This window comes from Leuciscus leuciscus (assembly GCF_965113295.1).
Source record: "Leuciscus leuciscus genome assembly, chromosome: 9".
Taxonomy (NCBI): domain Eukaryota; kingdom Metazoa; phylum Chordata; class Actinopteri; order Cypriniformes; family Leuciscidae; genus Leuciscus; species Leuciscus leuciscus.
The window spans coordinates 8,549,180-8,573,365 of NC_138733.1; the positions used below are offsets into that span (position 1 = coordinate 8,549,180).

Consider the following 24,186-nt stretch of genomic DNA (forward strand, 5'->3'; position numbering starts at 1 on the left):
TTCAAGAAAGTAGTCTCGGTTAGTTTCCGGGGCCTCAAAACTGTGCGTTTTTATGTGAAAAAATTATATGCGTTTCAAAGCTTGATTCATTTACATCACAAAAAACACTCCAGACAAAATTCATACCTCAGTTTTAATCGGCACTATTTTCTTTCCATTTCTAGCAATCCGCGCTGCTGTCAACGTCAACAGTGCGCACGTTCCGATCATAGTGTTTACACAATCGAATGACAACGACGTAAAAAGTAGAAAATTAACAATGGTGCGAACTTGTAAATTCCCAGGTTGTGACCACAAGAATGTGCCGGGATCACCGTTCAGATTCCATCGGTTTCCTGTTTCGGATATAGCTATGAGACAGCTTTGGCTGGTTGCCATCGGCTACTCTGCGGGAGCTAAAATATCCAGAATCAAGGATTTTCGTGTGTGCAGTGCTCACTTCAGCGAAGACGATTACACCCCCAACCAAGAAAGAAAAAAACAGATTTTAAAGAGTTTTGCTGTACCAGTACCACGGGTAAGCTCTATTTACTAACTTTATGATCCCATGTCTAAACTGTACGGTAAACAAGCTGATATGTTTAGACTCCAGTGGAAATCACGTGAAAAGAGGTCTAATATAAAAACAGTATAGGGATATAGGTACAATTTGCTGAGAAAACTATTTGATTGAACACACACACAATTGAGGTTTTGTGTTGCAATCAATAACATTTGATTTGATCTTGTGTTTACCAAGGTATGCATGTCTGCACCCACTTCTTTTTCCTCCTTGGTTGGGGATGTAATCGTCTTCGCTGAAGTGAGCACTGCACACACGAAAATCCTTGATTCTGGATATTTTAGCTCCCGCAGAGTAGCCGATGGCAACCAGCCAAAGCTGGTTGTTAATTTTTAATTTAATTGTTAATTTTCTACTTTTTACGTCGTTGTCATTCGATTGTGTAAACACTATGGAACAGCTGATCGGAACGTGCGCACTGTTGAAGTTGACAGCAGCGCGGATTGCTAGAAATGGAAAGAAAATAGTGCCGATTAAAACTGAGGTATGAATTTTGTCTGGAGTGTTTTTTGTGATGTAAATTAATCAAGCTTTGAAACGCATATCATTTTTTCACTTAAAAACGCACAGTTTTGAGGCCCCGGAAACTAACCGAGACTACTTTCTTGAAAAACTTCCAGCGGCCAGAACTCTGACCAGGGAGGTGACCACAGAGTGGGTCAGTGTGTATGCACTATAGTGCAGGTAAGGATTGCATACAACTTCATGTCTTAAATGGGCTAACTATCCCTTTAATTAATTTATAGGTAATTCGAAAGAATCACTTATTACGGCCCAGCAAATGACTCGTCCAGCGTTCATTTGAACGGGTCATAACTTACAGCTCTGCAGCGGATATAAATATCCAAACTAGTGAAACACTATTTATTAGCAAAGTAACTTGGATCAGCAGTTTAAGACATTAAATTCGTAAGCACATAACAAAATTGTACTTACATTTTAATTATGTATTGATATATAAATAAAGTTTAAACAAATTTGGAAAAGAAGTTTTTTCGACAATTCCTACCTACCCAACCTTTAATAAATGTGCAAAAATGTCAACAATTCTGTGTTTTTCTGTCAATATGGGGTGCTGTGTGTACAATAATGAAAAAAAAAAAAAAGAACTTAAATGATTTTAGCAAATGGCTGCAATATAACAAAGAGTGAAAAATTTAAGGGGGTCTGAATACTTTCCGTACCCACTGTAAATTTAATAACCCGCCTAAGAAACGATAGAAGGGTTAAATTAATGATTGATGGTTCGTTCAGGTTATGTCTTATAAGTGCATATAGAAACTTGGGATTTCATCATCTCACTCTTAAACTCATTCTTTCCTCACTCTCTTTCTTTCTGCAACTTGTATGAATGTGTGTGCGTGCGTTTGAGTTAGATATTAGTTTTGTGTGTTAGAATAATCAATAAAGTCTTGTTTGTATTTTAAAGAGAAGTGTTACTTTATATATCAATACATAATTAAAATGTAAGTACTCTGAAAAAGAAAATATAAAAATCGAGTGTCTGTAGACCTCTCACGACTGTTTTAAAGACAGCTCATTATTTCCATTCACTCCACCCCCTCCCTTCTGGGCTCCTTCCAAAGCCACGCCCCCAAAACACATGAACGCGCGACTCCGACCGCTGAGCTGGAAGACGCATTTACCTGAGACGAGCGGAGAGGAGCGCAGTGCAGTGCATGCAGTGACATCATGTCAGAATCACATGTAATAAAAAAATCTATCTTTATCAACAAATAAGATGTATTTTAGCGCTACAGCCCTCCCTCCACAGCGGAGCCTGCCATGAACACGCAGTAAACATGCAGGGACACTGATGACGGCGGATAAACAGTTATCGCACATTCACTGGTAGGGACGAAACATCAACAATATGCTTTACATTGACTATCATGGCCTGCCCATACTTTGACTACAAACTTGGTCCTCAAATCATTACGTATTTTGCAATACATGTAATGTAACTTCATAACGTTGCACTCTTTCTATAAGTTATAAATAGCACCCATGTGGGGCCCATAAGGGATGGATATGGGCTGGTGAGTGGGCCCCATGTGGGCTGCCCAGATGGGGCCCAGTTAGTTTTGTCCGGGGGTTCCATGGTGGCCCCATGTGGGCAAGCCCAGATGGGCTGAAGGTGGGCTTTACATGGGCCCTAGCTAAAACCCACATGGGCAACCCAGGTTTCTCCCATCTGGGGCCCACACTAGCTGGGCCCCATGTGGGCTGATTATGGGTCCCTGCTATTCTACCCATATGGGTAATAACCATTATTATTATGGGCTAAAAAATTCATTTTTGGGACTTATTTTACAGTCAGCCCATACAGTTCAACAACTGTAAGATGTTAATATTTTTGTTACACAGCCAATATTCCCGGGTCTGGTGGACCCAACACATTATTAGGCTTTTAAATCAATACAGCCATAACAATTTATGTAAAAATACTTAACAGATGTTTACTTTAGCTCAATATTACCAATGGTATATACATAATTTATGGTTCTTATTCGCCATTTACCCCTGTGAGATCACAATTATGATCATATGATAGTTGTTGTGTTTTGTGAGAAAACAAGGAAATTCAATTATAAAAAATGTTTAAAAAAAAAAAGAAACAAGATTTTTGATCATTATTGGTGCTCGTTTCTTAGAACTTAATCAGAACAGGTGAAACTGCTTGAAATGTAACGATTTTGTAACTTTGTGTGGGAATAGCAGTTGCAGAAAAAAAACATTCAGGCACACAGACAAGACACACACACAGCAGGCCCAGTTAGGAGGAGGACACAGTTAAGTTTCATAGCACCTACAATTATTATTCTCAGGTTCAGTAGAGCCGAACACCTCATATGTAATAGTTATGTGTAGGAGGGTGTACCATGTGCAGTCATTGAAAATAAGTAATTTTTTATGTTCTTCACAGAAAACTTTTTCTTTTAGCAAACATTGAAAACGGGTCCCACAGACCCGAACACAAGCTACAATAACAAAGAGACCACTAATAGAATTAATTACGTTTTTATTTAAGTAAAATTTATGACAACATGCTTTTGCAATGTTCCCTCACTGTCACAGACAGAATTAGTTTCTTTCCACCTCAAAGGAGCATGAAGCCTGAAGTCCTTGTTGAGGGGTTGCCTGTCGGGCCTGTCTATTACCCCCCCGGTCCCTAGCACCAATGAGCCACTTGGAGACCGCCTTCTCGGCATCTTTACGGGTGATTTGGCTGGTCATGGCGTTTTTCTTTAAGCCTCCTTCAAGAAACAAATATAACGGTCACTTACTTCATATGTGCCAACACAACTCTCAGCCAGGACTGTAAAGACAACTATGTTAAAGGAATAGTTCACTTTAAAATGAAAATTCTGTCATCATATACTCACCCTCAAGTTGTTTCAAACCTGTATGAATTTCTTTCTTCTGCTGAACAGAAAGTAAGATATTTAGAAGAATGTCAGTAACCAGACAGTTTCTGATCCCATTGACTTCCATAGTGTCAATGGGATCAGAAACTGTCTGGTTACTGACACCAGACAGTTTCTGATCCCATTGACTTCCATAGTATCCTACTATGGAAGTCAATGGGATCAGAAACTGTCTGGTTACTGACATTCTTCTAAATATCTTACTTTCTGTTCAGCAGAAGAAAGAAATTCATACAGGTTTGAAACAACTTGAGGGTGAGTATATGATGACAGAATTTTCATTTTAAAGTGAACTATTCCTTTAAGAAAAGCGCTATATAAATTAAGATTATTATTAGAAATACAGACATTCTCTTAAACACACAAGCTAAGCAACTGAGAGACATGTGCGAACACACTGCTTAGCCAGGACAACAAACGCTCCATTAACAATATTTAAAATCGACATGTTTATAATGTTAGGGTATTGTGACACCTTTCTATTATCGGTACAACTTAAAACATTATCCACATGCACACCTACCATATATTACTTCATACAGTTTTAAGGCCTTGAACTCTCTCTTCCCATTTCGGCCCAGAAAGTTATACTGCCTGGATAGGCCATGGTCTAGGAGGAAGGTCATCATCCTTTTTGTGGCCTCGTCAACAGTTCCCCCCCCTATGTCAGTCACAGCTGCAACCTGAGGGGGAACAAAGGCAATACAAAGCTATTTTATCCACAGTATATTGCTCACTGGCGTAAACCACTCAACATGAAAAAACTGCCAGAAGCATGGGTGTGAGCTAGGGGTGGAACGGTACATGTATTCGTATTGAACCGAAATGGTACGGGTGTCACGGTTCGGTGCATGAATATACACGGAGAATACACGGTATAAAAATAAATAAAACTTGCGTGCAAATTAATGTAATGCGAAACATTGTGCTTTTGTCAAACTGTAACCTACAACTGTCACCCAACCAAAATCTCTCTCACACACACACACTGTTTAAAAGCAAACAATATTTATCCAACCCCATTTAAAAACAGTCTGTCGGTGCCGTCTTTTGGACATTCATCATATTGCATTGGTTTTCATTTCTTGAACAGAGCACTAATCTGTTTATTTTTAAGTTACATATTCTACATTGATTAAAAAAGAAAAATCAAATGTTTTTAATGGTAGTATTATTTTATACAGAAATAAAGTATTTATAATTCAGATGAGAATAAAGTTAGTGTTAATTAAAATGATGGAAAACAAAAATATTGATCTGAAATATAGCAAATTAATTTTAAATTCATTCAGGTACAATTACCAAACATATCTAAACAAAGAAAAAAAATATTTTTGTCTTTTTATTAATTTAATTAATAAACTAATTATATAAAATTGTCAGTGCACTACAAATAAACTGGTTCTATGCCTTTACTTTATTAATAAAACTTATTTAAAAAATACAAGGCTTAAGACATTTATTTTACTTTGGTGGTACAGCCTGATATATGCAAAATAGGGATGTCAATTTTCACACATTTCCATGATCGATCGTCATTTAAATTAACGATCAATTAATCGATTAATCGTTAGCCTTAATACTGCGATATGCGTCTACTGCAGTAGCTATGACAGCATGACAGGGTCTGCAAATGCTGCTCAAAACGCTATGTTCGTCACCAAATCAATTAGAATGGTTTTAAATGTAAATAAAGGGCTAGTAGGATTGTAAAATGTTTCGATGTGATTGATAATTAAATTAATTATTTAATAATCAAATATAACTACTAATACAACGTGTCACCAACGCCGCCTCATATGCGCTTAGAATGTGTGACTGTTGTGGACGCGCTCTTCCTGGAACAACTGCACGCGCTGAATGAATCTGCTACCGTTAAACTGGAGCACTTTGTTTGCTCCAGTTTATTTATCTAAAAGAACGTTATTTATCTAAAAGAAACGCATCCTATATGAGATTAATCAGATATATTCAAAATAAACATAATATTACAAATTATATCTGCACAAAATGACGCAAATTCATGCACAAGTGAACTTGAACTAAGTTACGTGCCATTCATTCAGAACTACTCATGTTGTGGACGCGCTCTTCCTGGAGCAACGCGACACGGCAACTAAACCCAAATAATTCACAATGTTTTATTACAATATTGTTCTCTTTATAATGTTATGTAATATTACAGTCCCAGTAGTCATTATTAGTCGTGCACTGCCGTTTGAGCTGCGCGCGCTGAAGCTGACGCTTTACTACAGAGTTCATTCTTAACCAAATGCATCCAATATGAGATACATCAGATATAGATAGGCCTACAGAAAATAAACGGTATTACAACTTACATTTGCACAAAACAAAAGGCTGCGAATGCACACGCAAACTTATAGTCATGATGAAGGTGTAAAATGGTCCCAAACATAACTTCGGCGCGCTGGCTTTACATGTTTCGCGGTTGAGCAGCGCGCACGCGCATGAAGACCTGCTTAATCGATGATCGATAAGTTGTATCGATTAAATGTATTATCGACAATTAATCGATCGTCGATTAATCGTTGACATCCCTAATGCAAAATAAAATAAAAATGCTTCTTTTTTTTTGCTTTTCCCTCCCTCGTACCGAACAGTGATGTCTGAGCCAAGGTATGAACCGAACCGTGACTTCTGTGTCCATTCCACCCCTAGTGTGAGCACACCTGGGGAGTTTCAGATCAAATTCACTGCAAGCCCCCCAATAACAATTTAATTGAGTTGCACTACCCTAGACTTAACATACATACCAGTTCGGACATGAAGTTTGGGTTTGCCAGTTTTTCTTCCATGATTTCCACATCCCTAACTGTCTTTAGGGGGAAACCCTCTGGGGTAGAAGAGACGGTGGTGCTCATGTTGCCACGCTGTTGTAGAAGCGTTTGTAGCATCCTCCCCTGGATTCTTTGTGTCTCTTTCATCTCCTCAAGCAGTGTTAAGATGCGAACAAACATGTTGTCCCTGATTTGTCTTCGAGGGGTTTCTGGTGACGTGGTGACGTGGTGATGGGTTGAAACATCGGGCCATCTAAGGTTACCCGGTGCAAATGAAAAAGTAGACAACACAATACGAAGATCAAGCACATAGCACACAACTCAGTTCGCGGGCAGAGACAGACACAAGAACTCGATTCACTACAGAAAACTCATTGCGCTACAAGGAGCTCAGTTCGCTACAGAAAACTCATTCCACTACAAAGAGCTCAGTCCACTACAAAGAGCTCAGTCCACTACAAAGAGCTCAGTCCACTACAAAGAGCTCAGTCCACTACAGAGAGTTCAGTTCGCGATCGAGAGAAAGCATGAATGAACACGCCATCCTTTTAAACCAGCTGGGTGGCCTCCGATTGGCTCTCAAGCGCCGCCTTAATGATAACTGACGTCCGACTCAGCCACTCACAGCAACCTGTGAGCAGAGAGAGTGAGCTAGAGACAGAGAGAAGATAATGAAATGAGATAATGAAAAGTGTAAGCACTGACCTGAGGGTGGATGGAGGCGGTGCAGGTGTCTGCACTGACCTGAGGGTGGATGGAGGCGGTGCAGGTGTCTGCACTGACCTGAGGGTGGATGGAGGCGGTGCAGGTGTCTGCACTGACCTGAGGGTGGATGGAGGCGGTGGAAGTGTAAGCACAGATCTGAGGGTGGATGGAGCCGGTGCACTGTTTAAAAATCCACACTGTAAAAATCTTGTACAACAACAACAACAAAAAAACACACACAAAAAAGCCAAGAATCAAACCACCCAACCAAAGGAAGCGATCATCACCAAAATGGTAAAAAAAATTACAGTGTGGAGGTGATTACCTGAGGGTGGGTGGAGGTGTAGGCCTGATTTGGCTGCCGGACCAATTGTCATCATCCTCATCCTCACTGGACAAAATCACTCGCCTAGAAATGTATAATATACAAGCACAATCAACGAGTTTTTCAAATTCAAATTTTCATCATCCATTTAGTAGTAGTAATTCAAATAGCCTCACCTCTTTTTGCGCTTCCCCCTTCCCGTCTTCTCTGTAGAATCGGACTCAGTTGGTACATCTGTGTTCTGTTCATACTCGACTAATTTTGTGCGGGCAATTTCATACGTTGCTTTGGGAAAGAGACAAATGAGTGGCAATTAGTTTCATTCAGAGCTAATTTAAACTGAATCAACAGTGAACTCATCATGTCAGATAATCTCATACAAATGGACACCTTACCGACTTTTCTCTTGACTGTCAACTTGTATGTCGCCCAGTCAGTGTGAGGGTCCTGTTGCTCTATGACCGCCTTTGACATGTTCATCCTTGCTGGTGGCCAGTAGCATTCATCCTCCTCAGGCCCGATAAACCATTTGGTCGGTATAACTGCCAATCCTCCACTATTTATAAATTCTACTATTGCAAAAGGTAACATGCTTAAAGAAAAACAAATACATACAAAAAATTTAAACAATAAAAAAACAAAAAAAACAAAACAAATAAGTAGCACACTAGTGCAGGAGTGGCAATGCCACATATCCAGTCTTGAGTGGCAATAACACCATTTTTGTTTTTAACTCCTCCACGGGTAACAGCTGCAAGTCTTCAGATAAATTAAAAACAAAAAGGATTCCAAGACATGATGAGTCCATTGGATAGGTGAAAAAGGATTTGGCAGTTTCAAAGAAATTACACAGGACTTTAACAGTTCCAGAATGTGACAAAATGTTCCGCACAATAAGAATCTTTCCCCCTACAGAAAAACAGTCATCGCCACGAGAGGAGGAGATCAGTGTCTGTCCATCATTGTAACGCCTGTATTGTTCCCATGTTGCAATTGAATTAATCAATGGTCCAGAAAAGTGGAGCTGTTTAAGTGGGCTGAAAACTGATGTGGTCTTTTGGCTTGCCACTTTCTGCTTCTCATGGATCCGCCTGACGAGTTGTTGGACAGGGTTTTGAGGCCGACGGACAAGTTTTTTCAGTTTACCTAAGAATGTCTCAAAGGGAAAAGCTGAAACACTATCTAACGGACCGAATTTTCGTGCATCTTGAGCTAGGTGGATCAATGAATGCATGTTATAGCTGACAAATTCAGTGCCATAAATTGCAGCAAAATCTGTTACAAAGAGTTTCAAAATCTCCTCAGCATAGTCACAATTGTCAGGAGAACACAAGGCAGGACTCAGAAGAATTCTCATAGATACAGATAGAAGTAAAAAGTTTCTGTACATTATACTGGGGATATTATTGAGGAGAACAACAGGGCCAGTGTAAAGTAAAAATTGCCGAAGCTCTGTAGCTTTCCATGTGCTGAATTCAAACAAGGATCGTGGTTTCCTTGCAAAATTGCTAGGTAAATATTGCCTGATAGAAACCATATATGCTGACATTACAACAAAGAACTTCATAGATTGCCTGCATTTCAGCGGCCCCTTCAACCAAAGAAATATTAACTTACGCATTGCCCCCAAGCACACAAGGTGCATATAATCTAACACAAAACTGGTAACTAAACCTATACCCAGATCATTTAGGGGGGAGGCTGACAGTTGGTGCTGTTGATAGCCTTGCCTACCAAATTGCTCATCTGTCCTGAGCTCTGCTGATATTTCAGGATAAGCCACCTTCCCATTAATGTACTGGCCTTTTTGAGTGCACCTCTCACACCCATAATAGCCTGTATGGCCTTTGGAGCATTTAAGAAAGGCACGAGCAGGTGCATCACAAATAAAAGCATCGGGTAATGGTACCCTGAAATGTACACCATTGTACACAATACCACTCTGAGAAACGGCTTTCATATCTACAATGAATTCTTGTAAATACTCTTGCACATTTGCGGGTTTGGACGCACCCGAGTACACTCCAATTACAAAGACACTACACTCTGGAATTTCCTTAATCATACCCAGAATAGGCCACAGACTCATACTGGAGCTACGGAATAAGGGCAATCCATCGATGTTAATTCGAAGTGTGAGAGTATCAGTCACATTTGCTAAATGTCCTAAAGATGTTAGTTCAGCTATGAGAGCATTTTCGATTCCAAAGTGGTAGTAGGACCCCCCAGCCATATTCGCCACATTGCAAGATCTGTCAGTTGACATAAGAGTTCTGCCATCCATTGGGATATCAAGGCCCTTTCTCCTTAGGATTTTAAGAAGTGCAGACAGCGCTGTTTGTGGTATGTTGAATTCTGCAGCCCACTCTGCAAGCCCATGCGAATCATCATCATTATCATCTTCCAAGTCAGAACATTCATCTCCATGCAAATCACAGTCACTATCACAACCAGGCACCCAGTTTTCAGAATCCAAATCATCAAATGAGGAAATGTTAAAATCATAAAAAGAATCTGAGGAATTTTCATCTTCTAAATCATTTGATGAATTCTCAAAACAAATCTCATCACAAGCATCGTAGAAAGTGTCCGTGGAATCTTCGTTTTCAGTATGCTCTAACAAATCATCCAGTGGGTTTTCCTTTTCAGAATCATGTGCCAACAAATCATCAATCATAGACTCCTTTTCAAGTAGACGCAAATGTTCCTCCACTTTCGCTGATATTTTCCTCCTTTTAGTTCTTTCTGAACACGCCATTATTTCTATAAAAAAAAAAATAGAAAATAAAAAAAGCATTTTAGTTTTTAGCTATGATTACAGGGGATCGGGAATGACAAACTCTAGAGTACAATTGCAATTCATATAGTTTGGTGAAGCTGGTATTAATGTGGCTGATTTTACCTACTGTTCTTCTAGTAGCCTTCAATTTGATCAGTACACTATTTTAAAGATAGCATTAATCTCTGTTAAGGCCTAACCTTTTACTACCGTGTGTCAATTGATTTCGATTAAGGCGAGACAAGGCAGGCAAAAACATCGTTTTGTTTTACTGGTCAATTTTGAGATTTTTGGATATTTGTCTTCAATAACATGTCTTCTTTCAGACTTGTGTTGAAAAAAAGTCAGAAATACACATTTAGGTCTTTATTGTATTACACTTTGTCTGTTTGCGTCTGTAGATTTCTCATAAATTCAACAAAATTTGGCGTTCTTAATCATATGCCTAATTTGCATATTTAAACATTAAATTACAGAAAACTTGTAATACATTTTTTTCTCATCTTAATGTAGGTAATCAACTGTTAAAGTTTCATGGTGATATCTCCTAGTTAACATTTTTACCCTATTCACCTGTAGTGTCTCGCCTTAATATGCGTGAGAGAGAGAGAGAGACAGCGCTCGTGTTGTTTGAAGACGGTGAGAGTGTGCGCGCGCGCGCGGCCGGGCGGGTCTCTCTCTCTCTCTGCTCGTTCGTGTTGTTTGAAGACGGTGAGAGTGGGCGGGCGGGTCTCTCTCTCTCTCTGCTCGCAGTCATTCACCGATCAAAATAAGGCTTTGGCGGGACAAAAAAAATTGGCCGCGAAAAAATGCAGGATAACCCCTGTATCAGTCGGCCTATGTAGCTTATAAGGTGCATGGCAATATGGAAAACACTGTCGATCAATCCACAATATTAAACGACGCATTAAACAATTCACACGTCGCCTTAATGTAACAGACAAATAAACATATTTATGTAGATAAATGAGTCCCTTATTACTATGGAAAACCCTTCCACGTCGCTATTTGTTCCATTTAAGAGGTGAATTCGCAGTGCAGGAAACTCCGCTTCTCTGCGTGCTCCCGCGGCCAGAGGATGCAAATCCTGGCGGGAATAAGTGCCTTGACACGACACCCTAGCCGATAAAACATTGCTGACATTCAAATGGACTTTCATCTGTGTTTTTGCTTTAACGTTAACTGTAAATACAAGTGCAAACATTAAAATGCCACCAGCTGGTAAAAGCGGAGAAATGGGCATTTTACAGCTTTTTTTTTTTTTTAACAGCTTGCTATGTTATGCCTGTTCGACTGCCTTGCTAACAAAGTTCACAACCAAATCCTTCTAAACAATATATTCAAGTCAACCACTCAAATTAAGCTCAACATATGCATGATATTGACTTAATAAATTAAACTCGTCTGTTCAACGCCATGCTTTAACCAGGTTTAATTAACGTTACCGAAGCTAACGTTACCTCACTGGTTTATATTCGCTAAAAGCTAGTTCCCTGGCCTCTTAACTAATACTTTACAAAAAAGCTTTTGGTTAACATTCATCATACGGTAAAATCATCCCCTGTTTATTATAGCCTACATTGAGGCAGATTCTTACCTGTCTTTTGTCCACACGACACCGTAATGGATGGATCCTTAACGGACAGCAGACTCAAAGGCGGCAAAGTTGTTGCTGGGCAAACTTCTTTCGCTCGGTGATGGGGGTGGAGCTTTCCGGATGTGCGCTGCACAGAGTGCGCACTTCTTACTTTAGGTTTTTAACATTTTGTGGGGAAACCTGCTGTGGCAAACTTGTCTGTTGAAAGTCGTATAGTGCTTAAGACCACTATTAAATTGCTATGGCTTCTAAATAGCTTAATAGTCTAATAAAATTCGTATAAAAAGTGGACCTAGCCCAGTGGCTATTGTTAAAAATAGCATCCATGTCTGACATAATCAATTTGGAATAATTATATATGAAAACATAATATCTAAAAATAATATATAAATATTAATATCTAATAATAAATAACAAAAACTAAAAATGCAAAAACGACAGAAATTAGAAATATAAGATATTATATTAGGCTATATTATATAATAGTATAAATACTATATATTTATATCTAATATCTATTTCTATTATATAGAAAACATAATATCTTAGGAGTGGAGCCCAGCTGGAGCCCACTTAGTTTAGCCCATCTACTGCCCATGTGGGGCCCAACAACAAAGCCCACTCTGAGCCCATGCCCAGCCGAAGCCCAACTAGCCCAAGTGAGGCCCATGTGGGCCCCAAGTGGACGTGTTTGCAGGGTAGCAAGATAATAATGGTAACGTTACAGTATAGTAATTATTCTAGCGATGTGTAATGCTAAATAAGGTTTGCTAGTACATTATTTCAGCAACATGACAAGCCAGTGAATTAGCAGGTTTCTATTGTTGCTTTGCACAGTGCGTGACATTTTATCTGTATGTTATGCGGCTAGAGTTTTGACACTTGAAGCCGCCTTTCCACTGCGCACGACATTCACATTCGATTGTCGCATATCACCCCCTGGTGTCAGTCGCACGGAACTTTGAAATTGGTCGTGAAGCAACCGTTACCCTCGGCTATTCACAATGGTAAAATTAATGATTTTAATGAATATAATGCATGCATGAATATATCCACACAAAACGAATGACCCAATACATCTAATATAAAAAACAGTCGATTTTATAGAGCTAATCAATATAAATATAGATTTAATAATGATACAAATATTTTTTCAGCCATTATTATTAATAACCGTCATTTTGCAGGAATAGCGTTTACAATAAAGTATTAAAATATTGGCAATTCTAGCTTCGCGCTCATAGTTTTGATTAGAATACATCACATCCGGTCGACCGGTCGCATACGGTCTAGCCGCAGAAGTTCAGATATTTCAACGCATCCGAAGCTCAAATCGGATCCGAAATTTCCGCATACGCATATGATCGGAACTCCCCGCAGCTCCCGTACGACTCTCCATTGGAAATGAATGACTTCCGGTCCGACGGCTGTCGTTTGTCGTTTGCAGTGGAAAGGCGGCTTTAGTCATTGGCCTCCGACGGGCTTGTTTATCGTCATCGGTCTTTTTCCGTTTACCTGTCTTTGTTGCATGAGCTGGTGCCACTCGAGAAATTGGCAGTTTTAGTTGTTTGTCCGCCATTAGCACAGCTGCGCGGCACACCGGCTATCTTGATTTTGAACGACGGTACGCGCTGTGCGAGAGAGGGGGGTGATGATCAGCGCGTACACAAGCATGATTGACACTGCTAAGACACTCCTCCTGGCTCTGATTGGTTGTTTCTTACCGGGAGTGGTGTATTTCTGCAAATGGCAATAGGACCACTGGGAGGAGCCTGGGGAGCTTGATTTTTTCACAGATTATCTGTCTCACATTCTACTGTCAGGACACAATGACAGTTTTAACAAATATGTAAAAAATACATTTTTACAGAAGTTACCAACTGCAGCTTTAAAAAAGAAAAACTGAAATATCACATGGTCCTAAGTATTCAGAACCTTTGCTCAGTATTTAGTAGAAGCACCCTTTTGATCTAATACAGCCATTAGTCTTTTTGGGAAAGATGCAACAAGTTTTTCACACCTGGATTTGGGTATCCTCTGCCATTCCTCCTTGCAGATCCTCTCCAGTTCTGTCAGGTTGGATGGTAAACGTTGGTGGACAGCCATTTTCAGGTCTCTCCAGAGATGCTCAATTGGGTTTAAGTCAGGGCTCTGGCTGGGCCATTCAAGAACAGTCACGGAGTTGTTGTGAAGCCACTCCTTCGTTATTTTAGCTGTGTGCTTAGGGTCATTGTCTTGTTGGAAGGTGAACCTTCGGCCCAGTCTGAGGTCCAGAGCACTCTGGAGAAGGTTTTCGTCCAGGATATCCCTGTACCTGGCCGCATTCATCTTTCCCTCGATTGCAACCAGTCGTCCTGTCCCTGCAGCGTCTCTGGAGCTCAGCCACAGTGATCTTTGGGTTCTTCTTTACCTCTCTCACCAAGGCTCTTCTCCCCCGAAAGCTCAGTTTGGCCGGACGGCCAGCTCTAGGAAGGGTTCTGGTCGTCCCAAACGTCTTCCATTTAAGGATTATGGAGGCCACTGTGCTCTTAAGAACCTTAAGGTTGTCACTGTTAAAAAACGTATTAAGGTTGTCACTGTTAAAAACTAGACGAGTAATATTGAGAAGTGGAATGCAGATAATGCTGATCCTTCTATGGGTTGATTATTCGTCGATGTGTTGGTAATGCCTCGGGGCTTCTGTAGGGGGATCGCATATGCGCGCAGCGCGCTTCTCTTCCTCATTCAATACAGAGTCGAGTGAAGGCGAGAGCTGCGTCATGTATCTCCAAGGCAGTTCTTCAGTTCTTGCATGATACAGGACTGTATGTAAGAATTTAAGTCAAACTTTGACCTGTGGAGGGCAGTAATACAGATCGACAGGTGGGCAGATCGAGGCTTCGTGAAGCAATGAAACAGTTGAACCAAATGGTCCATATTGTTTCGAGGCTTCGAAACAATCCGACACCCGTCTCAACGGTGACACCTAGTGGTCACTTGCAGGTGTTGATCTGAAACAACCTTGACGACCCATTAAAAAAATGTGTTGTTTTTTTATTATTGTAATTTTCTAATATGTGAAGCTTGTAACCTATAGGCTCCTCACTGTGCATAATGTTATTTTGGTCCTGCAAAATGAATATTAATAAAAGAAATCAAGCCACAATGTCTCACTTTTTTAGAGATTTTTATTAAAAAATATTAATTTCTCTGCTGTGGAAGGACTTAGCCTACTTCTTTTTTTACAGATAATTTCTCCAGCCTTTGAAAAAATCCTCTCACAAGGGACACTTGTTGCTGGCATGCAAAGATATTTTTTAGCTACATACAAATGAGGAAAGTTTACTGCTCTCTCTTTCCAGTAAGTTAGTGGATCATGAGTTCTGGGCAAATACGCAAATTTCAAATTCTCAAATGGCGCATCATGGATGATGTATTGTTGCAGTAGGCTAGCAGCCGATCACAATACACACATCTCACTTTATTTGGGGTTTCTAAACGGAAATGCTCCCACACCACAGATGTACGGCATCTCTTCTGGGGAGCCTCCATTTTATCTATCTATCCAAATCAATCTATCTATGTATCTATCTATATGAATCTATCTATGTATCTATATATGTATCTATCTATAATCTATCTATGTATTTATATATAATCTATCTATATATGTATCTATCTATTAATCTAGCTGTCTATATATATTTATATCTATGTATCCAGCTGCTAGCGTGACCGAGTCTCGACACATACGAGTGTTTACTGTGTCATTTGTGTTTAAGCTAGTTACTACTACGTACACATATTTCTGCTGTAAAGTTTATTGTGTATTTATCACTATAAGGATGATTTCATGTGATGCTGAGATACTGAATACTGCTGAATACTGTTAAAAGTACAATTAATTTTACTTGAGAACTCATTTAAAAAGGAGTATTAAAATGTATTTTGATAACTTTGTTTAAAACAATTCACATTTCATATGGTAATTTAGTTAAAAAGATAATTTAGAAAGCATTAAAAAGGTTGTGACTGTGGTCCTGAATCTGATGAGTGCACAAATGTTGAAATGTATGTTTTCTTGTATACATTGTTCAAAAGCTCATTCAATACAGACGAGTGAAGGCGAGAGCTGCGTCATGTGTGTTTCTTAAACCTTCTGCCGTTACTTTTTCCCTTTTTAAGGGTACAACACTATATTATATCACTGCTATAGTCTATTCTGTTTAGTTGCTACTGCGAGTGCGGGTTTACCAAACAGAACCCGTGCACGTGCAGGACTGTGAGCGCGCGCGTAGCGTGACGCCATCATTGTTTTGCGCGTAACAAGTAAAAAGTGAAAGTAAATTATCGGAGTTGATGTTTCGCCATTTAAACAGCTAGAATCGATTCTATACTGAGTATCAAATCCAAAGTGTTTCATGGAAACCTTCACAAAAGCTAAGACACGAATTTACGTGTAACTACTTGATAGAAACGGCGGTGGATTTTGTGAATCTGAATGTGATCAAACGTTAATCAGGGTGAGTGTTCAGGTCTCGAGCATAGGCCTCGAGACGTTTTACGGGTGACTTACGCATTTAGGCCACTATTCGCATATTTCCCCTAAAGAATATATTAGTTATTTTATATGTGTTTGATATTTTCAGCAAAACATGGTGTCATTGTTTCGTGTTGTCTGTGGTTTATCTTGCATATGTGTTATACGACTAACATTGTGTATTTGAGTGAACGCCGCGTCTCATGATCCTGTTTCTCTGAATCTCAGAACGTTCAGCTGAATTATTGTTTGTCATTTCCATTCAGAGTCAGTGGTGAAGATCAGATTCTGTTTCAACTGTTCAGCTTCACCATGGATGAAACTCAAACATCCAGAGATGAAGATTTTTATCCAGGTTGCAGGTATTTTGAATTTAAAAGATTAAATCATCTTTAAATTATAGTCAAGAAGGTGTTTTTATTAAGTTAAAAACTAAAATGTTATTGAAAACAACTAGACCAGCCAGTTTTTTTTTATTAAAATACCTTTGAAGAACTTATTTGAAAATATTATCACCATTAATTATTAATTGTTTCTGTTATAGTTCAGTTCATCAGAAGAGATCAGAACCAGAGCCCAGCTGTGTGTCTATGAGGAGTGACGCGTCTAAGGATAATATAATAAATTTTAAGAGTGGAGATACACAGACTGATCTCAGGTATTACATTTCTATAAAAATATGATTATAGTATGGCCTTTTATATGATCAGAACATTATCAGTAATATATTCTTCAAGATATGAGAAATTCTTTTTCGACATGGCTTACATTTGTTTTTTGTGTGTTGCTAATATTTTAATGTGCCCCTATTATGCTATTTTAAAGTTTCCTAATGTTGTTTTGGAGTCTCCTACAACAGGTTTACATGCATCAAAGGTCAAAAAACTGTTTAATTTTCTCATAATATACATTTGCACATCACCACATTTTCAATGATTCTCAAACGACTCGTCAGATGAATCAATGGCCCGGTCCCATATGGCACACTTCATATGCACTTTTGGGGTGCTTCTCATTTCTTATTTGTGCATCCTCGTTTCCTTTCCTCGCTTCCTTTCTTCGCATCTCAGCTCCACCCCCTGTAAGATGCGAGGGAAGGCTGCAAGGAGAGAAAATGAGGACGGAATAATCGAATGTAACTTTTTTTTATACATTGGAATACTTGATCACTCGAGCGTCACTTCACCGCGTCAGCTGCAGCGCTCAACGGATCTGCCCTTTTGTTGTTTAAGAAATTCATAAGAAATAATAATAAAGCAAGATACCAAGATATAAGTGTGGACTCAGAGGAAGACCGCGAGTGCTTAGGGTGCCATTCGGTGCCATTTGGGACAGGGCCAATCTCTCTAAATCCCTCCTTTCCGCGAGCTACTCTGCTCTGATTGGCCAGACAGCTCAGTCTGTTGTGATTGGTCTACCGCGTACAGCGCTCGCAGAGCCGTGAGCGTGCGCGTTGAAAACAAAAACACCCATTGCCATAACAACAATACGACAGTAACGAACAATGACGTAGATTTTACCATATCAATCCGAGCGCGAGTCCGAAGATGAAACACTGGAAGAACTAGGCAAGGCAAGTTTATTTATATAGCACATTTCATACACTATGGCAATTCAAAGTGCTTTACAGAAAGGAATTAAAATAATCCCAAAATAAAAGCAAGGAAAATTAAATGAGTTATAAAAGAAATTAAAAGAGATGTATGATACAGTTATAAAATGAATTAAAAGAGTAAAAAGATGATATATAGATAAACTTCTCATCTGGCAAAACACCAGTGTATCATATTTTTCACAACTCCCAGTTTTACTCTGAGATTTGAATGAACTGATTGAATTGAATGAACTAGTCATTCAACCCGAACCTCCATCGCAATGACGACTCTAGCAGGACGTCTCTCAGTGATACACTACTCAGTTTGAGGTACATTATGGGATGTTGCAACTGCAATTTATTTTATTTTACTTATACTTATTTATTTACAGAGTATTTTTCTAGTTCATTGCGGTGAACATGTGGAAACTGTATCAATTACAGTGCATACATTAGCCGAGCTCTAGCGTGAATGACTGATGTAACATAAACTTTGGTAAAACAAATCTTGCTCCATGATTAATCTTTCCTCAAAGTAATGAGAATGGCAGACAATCTGCATTAATAGACAGTTTTAGGTAATAGTGGCCCACAACTGATTAGCATTAATCAGTATTAATAATGTGAGTTAACCAGTTAGCAGGAGACCAACACAATATAAAACTCAAAACTAAGTATTTTGAACACCATCTTTCAAAAGCAAGTGGTTTGCGAATCCTGCATTGAACTCCGAGATTTGAGAAGCAGTCGTCAGTTAAATAAAGGGAACACAGCAAAATTTTAGGATTATACTGCTGTGATATCATGGTAAAAATGAATTTTAACCACTGATTCTTCACATGCTCGTCCTTGGGCAGTGGGAAAAAACTGTCTTTACCTTCACATTGTAAAGCACAGCGTCTTCTCGACATGATGCTGTCCAGCATCCACAGGAATCAGCTGTAGTGTTTGAGGTTCAAGTTTTCCCTGGTGTCTGCGCGCGCAATAAGTGGGTGGGCAATATGCTAATGTTTCGTCTTGACGTCACAACGAAACGGCTTATGACTCGTTTGAAAAACGATTCGTTTAATTGACTCAGAGTCGACTCTTACTTTTGAAAGACATATAAGTTTATATACGGTGCACTTTCAGATTTAAAAGTTTGCAGGATGTTTTCATTCACTTAGAGCTATGTTACACACTACATGATCCATAATAGAGGCACTTTAATGTATGTTGTGTTACTCTCACATGAGAGATGTATATGAGAGCACTTAGTTCATTTTACAGTTTTTTTTAATCAACATTGTAAAAATAAATTCTTTAAGGATAAATTAATATTTGACTTTTGAATACAGTAATTCAAAGTATTAACTTTAATCTATTTTTGTTATAGTTCAGTTCATCAGAAGAGATCAGAACCAGAGCCCAGCTGTGTGTCTATGAGGAGTGACGCGTCTATGGATAATATAATACATTTTAAGAGTGAAGATACACAGACTGATCTCAGGTATTTCATTTCTATAAAAATATGATTATAGTATGGCATTTTGTATTATCAGAACATTTTCAGTAATATATTCTACAAGATATGAGAAATTCTTTTTGGACATTGCGTACAGTTATTTTTTATGTGTAGCTAATATTTTAATGTATGTACAGAGAGACGTACAGTGGATATAAAAAGTCTACACACCCCTGTTAAAATGCCAGGTTCTTGTGATGTAAAAGAATGAGACAAAGATAAATCATGTCAGAACTTTTTTCACTTTTAATGTGAACGATTCAATTTAAAAACAAACTGAAATCTTTGAGGGAGAAAAATGAAAAATAAAAACCTTACAATGACCTGGTTGCAAGTCATTACACACCTGCCATCATTTAAAGTGACTCTGATTAATCACAAATAAAGTTCAGCTGTTCTAGTAGGATTTTTCTTAGTTGCATCTCAGAGCAAAAGCCATGGTCCGCAGAGAGCTTCCAAAAGAATTTCCGAAGCATTAGATATACCTTGGAACACAGTGAAGACAGTCATCATGAAGTGGAGAAAATATGGCACAATAGAGACATTACCAAGAACTGGACGTCCCTCCAAAATTGATGAAAAGACGAGAAGAAACCTGGTCAGGGAGGCTTCCAAGAGGCCTACAGCAACATTAAAGGAACTGCAGGAATTTCTGGCAAGTACTGGCTGTGTGCTACATGTGACAGCAATCTCCCGTATTCTTCATATGAATGGGCTATGGGGTAGGGTGGCAAGACTGAAGCCTTTTCTTACAAAGAGAAACATCCAAGCCTGGCTGAAGTTTGCAAAAACAACCATCAAGTCCCCCAAAAGAATGTGGGAAAATGTGTTATGGTCTGATGAAACCAAGGTTGAACTTTTTGGCCATAATTCCATAGAGTATGTTTGGTGCAAAAACAACACTGCACATTACCCAAAGAACACCATACCTACAGTGAAGCATGGTGGTGGCAGCATCATGCTATAAGGCTGTTTTTCTTCAGCTGGAACCGGGGCATTAATCAGGGTGGAGGGAATTATATTATAAACAGTACCAAATACCAGGCAATTTTGAAGAGGAAGTTCACCTTTCAGCACGACAACGACCCAAAGCACACATCAATCCAAATCCACAAAAGCATGGCTTCACCAGAAGAAGATTAACATTTTGGAATGGCCCAGCCAGAGCCCAGACCTGAATCCAATTGAACATCTGTGGGGTGATTTGAAGAGGGCTGTGCACAGGAGATGTCCTCGCAATCTGACAGAGTTGGAGCGCTTTTGCAAAGAAGAGTGGGTAAATATTGCCACGTCAAGATGTGCCATGCTAATAGACTCCTACCCAAAAAGCTGTAATAAAATCAAAAGGTGCTTCAACAAAGTATTAGTTTAAGGGTGTGCACACTTATGCAACCAGGTTATTGTGAGTTTATTTTTCCCTCTCAAAGATTTCAGTTGGTTTTTCAATTGAAATGTTCAGGTTATAGGTCACTTTATAGGTGGAAAAAGTTCTGACATGATTTATCTTTGTCTCATTCTTTTACATCACAAGAACCTGGCATTTTAACAGGGGTGTGTAAACTTTTTATATCCACTGTATATGAGAGCACTTAGTTCATTTTACAGGGTTTTTTATCAACATTGTGAAAATAAATTCTTTAAGGATAAATCAAGAAGAGTGATTGTTTATTGATAAATGGATATGTAATATGTTGAATATGGCAAATATGTTTAACTTTAAACTCTGTTATAGTTCAGTTCATCAGAAGAGATCAGAACCAGAGCCCAGATGTGTGTCTATGAGGAGTGACACATCTATGATTCCTATGATTCCGCCAGTATATTTTAAGAGTGAAGATACACAGACTGATCTCAGGTATATTTCAACAAAATATTGGATTAAAAAAATACATTGTGTTTATTAATACTGTGGTATTTTAATTTTTACAGCCATGAAGTCCTCAACAGGTTTAGATCAAATCTGATGAAGTTTGAGTGTCTGTATGAGGGAACAGCACAGCAGGGAAACCCAACACTCCTGAATGAGATTTACACAGAGCTCTACATCACAGAGGGTGAGAGTGGAGAGATCAGTAATGAACATGAGGTGAGACAGATTGAGACACAATCCAGGAGAGCAGAAACAGAGGACACACCGATCAAATGCAGTGACATCTTTAGACCTTTACCTGGACAAGACAAACCCATCAGAACTGTGCTGACAAAGGGAGTCGCTGGCATTGGAAAAACAGTCTCTGTGCAGAAGTTCATCCTGGACTGGGCTGAAGAGAAAGAGAATCAGGACGTCCAGCTTATATTTCCACTTCCTTTCAGAGAGATCAATCTGATGAAGGACAAAACACTCAGTCTTTCAGATCTTCTTCATGTCTTTTTCCCTGAAACTAAAGAAATGGAAATATCCAAAGACAAATATAAAGTGATGTTCATCTTTGATGGTCTGGACGAGTGTCGTCTGTCTCTGGATTTTCAGAGCGATGTGAGGTTGTGTGATGTAAGTGAATCAGCCTCAGTGGACGTGCTGCTGACGAACCTCATTGTGGGGAATCTGCTTCCCTCTGCTCTCATCTGGATCACCTCCAGACCAGCAGCAGCCGATCTCGTCCCCTCTGAGTGTGTCCATCGAGTGACAGAGGTACGAGGCTTCAATGATCCACAGAAGGAGGAATACTTCAGGAAGAGAATCAGTGATCAAAGTCTGGCCAACAGGATCATCTCACACCTGAAGTCATCAAGGAGCCTCGACATCATGTGCCACATCCCAGTGTTCTGCTGGATCTCAGCCACTGTTCTGGAGAAGATGTTCAGTGAAGCAGAGACTGGAGAGATTCCCAAGACTCTCACTCAGATGTACACACACTTCCTGATCCTTCAGACCAACATCAAACATGAGAAGGACTATGAGAAGAACGTGACAGATGAAGACATGATCCTCAAACTGGGGAAACTGGCTTTTCAGCAGCTTGTGAAAGGCAATGTGATCTTCTATGAGGAAGACCTGAGAGAGTGTGGCATTGATGTGACAGAAGCATCAGTTTACTCAGGATTGTGCACTCAGATCTTCAGAGAGGAGTCTGGCTGGTATCAGGGGAAAGTCTTCTGCTTTGTTCATCTGAGCGTTCAGGAACATCTAGCGGCTCTATATGTGCATCTCTCCTGTATAAACAACAACACAAATGTGTTTGACTCAATTACCAAACAGAGTTTGCTGTCTAAAGTCATAGACTGGTTTCAGCTCATGTTTAAACATGTGTCATTATCTGCGCTGCATCAGAGAGCTGTGGATGAGGCTCTACAGAGTAAAAATGGACATCTGGATCTTTTCCTGCGGTTTCTTCTGGGTCTGTCAGTGGAGTCTCACCAGATTCTCCTACAAAGACTAATGAAACAGACAAGTAGATCTGACAGCAATGAGGAAACAGTTGAGTACATCAAGAAGAAGATCAGGACCATTGACTCTCCAGAGAAATCCATCAATCTGTTCCACTGTCTGAATGAACTGGGTGATCGTTCACTAGTGGAGGAAATACAACAGTATCTGAAATCTGGAAGAATAAAGGAAGTCAAACTCTCTTCATCTCAGTGGTCAGCTGTAGTCTTTGTGTTGTTGACATCAGAGGAGAAGCTGGATGAGTTTGATATTAATGATTTTGTTGGAAGAAACAATAAAACTGAACAACTAAAGGTTCTTCAGAAGCTTCTTCCTGTGATTAAAGAATCCAGATCAGTTCAGTAAGTATCAATCAGAACAATCAGTTCACTGTTAAAACATTAGGAAAATAAAAGTTCATGAATCTTCAGAGCTGCAGATGTTGTCTAGAGTTCAGTGGTCAGTATTTGATGTGTTTCCTAAACCGTGACAATGTAAAATTCCTTCATGCATTCAAACAAAGTCCGAAAATTTGTGTGTGAGTAAATAATTCAGGTTTACTAGTTGAATGTTCTTGCACATAAAGAAGGAATTTAAATATGTCAAATATTTCAAAAAAAATTATAAAGAAATGAAGACCAAGCAAACAACTGGAGAAACAGCTCATTTATCAAGTAGCTCAAATCTCCTAAAACATTTGATGTATGGTTTACACAGCAGAGTCATACATTTAACTATTAGAAGGACAATTAAACATTTACTTGATGTTTAGATTAAAGTTGACTAAAACTTCGAATTTTAATTTTACTGTGAAATTGACAATTAAGAATCAAATCACTGAGTTTGTGAAATTAGTGATGGTTCTCTAGTAAAGTGCAGATTTAATGTGTAGCAACAACTCTTACATAACAAGAATAGCAATGTACAATGAGACATTTAAGATTATTAACAAGTCATTACTTTTGTCATTACAGTCCACAATCTCACAAAGTTCCATTATAAACAATA

General features: G+C 39.1%; 2 protein-coding genes across 7 annotated transcripts in view; one reads left to right on the forward strand and one right to left on the reverse strand.

Moving 5' to 3' along the window:
- Positions 1 to 3,567: 3,567 nt before the first annotated feature.
- On the reverse strand, positions 3,568 to 12,890 carry LOC309506300 (uncharacterized protein). Of its 6 annotated transcripts, none has more exons than XM_082180101.1 (8): positions 12,195 to 12,890; positions 8,214 to 10,581; positions 7,995 to 8,103; positions 7,819 to 7,902; positions 7,494 to 7,610; positions 6,765 to 7,041; positions 4,514 to 4,673; positions 3,568 to 3,819 (listed from the first exon to the last, which is right to left on the reverse strand). In XM_082180101.1, exons 2-8 carry the CDS (start codon positions 8,509 to 8,511, stop codon positions 3,647 to 3,649), a joined length of 1,218 nt encoding a protein of 405 aa, XP_082036227.1. In that variant the 5' UTR covers positions 8,512 to 10,581; positions 12,195 to 12,890; the 3' UTR covers positions 3,568 to 3,646. The 6 variants fall into 6 exon arrangements, with proteins under 6 accessions (XP_082036227.1, XP_082036226.1, XP_082036225.1 ...); XM_082180100.1 differs by having other exon boundaries at positions 7,494 to 7,649; XM_082180099.1 differs by having other exon boundaries at positions 7,494 to 7,673.
- A 6,326-nt stretch (positions 12,891 to 19,216) lies between these two features.
- Positions 19,217 to 24,186, forward strand: part of LOC309505874 (NACHT, LRR and PYD domains-containing protein 3-like) — a gene marked incomplete at both ends in the record, with an annotated part of 31,968 nt that continues 26,998 nt past the window's right edge. The window contains 4 exons of the mRNA XM_082179337.1: positions 19,217 to 19,248; positions 19,683 to 19,796; positions 21,544 to 21,666; positions 21,741 to 23,540. Of these exons, the coding sequence (XP_082035463.1) occupies positions 19,217 to 19,248; positions 19,683 to 19,796; positions 21,544 to 21,666; positions 21,741 to 23,540 (2,069 nt within the window). The remainder of the gene's footprint in view (positions 19,249 to 19,682; positions 19,797 to 21,543; positions 21,667 to 21,740; positions 23,541 to 24,186) is intronic.

What these genes read in the sequence shown, in the direction of transcription:
- LOC309506300 (XM_082180098.1), bottom strand. Translation starts at nt 8,511, where the DNA reads ATGTGGCATTGCCACTCCTGCACTAGTGTGCTACTTATTTGTTTTGTT. An exon ending in CCGCCTCCATCCACCCTCAG is followed by an intron (nt 7,042 to 7,493) that starts GTCAGTGCTTAC and finishes GGGTAACCTTAG; the next exon opens with ATGGCCCGATGTTTCAACCC. An exon ending in CAAACTTCATGTCCGAACTG is followed by an intron (nt 4,674 to 6,764) that starts GTATGTATGTTA and finishes GTTCCCCCTCAG; the next exon opens with GTTGCAGCTGTGACTGACAT.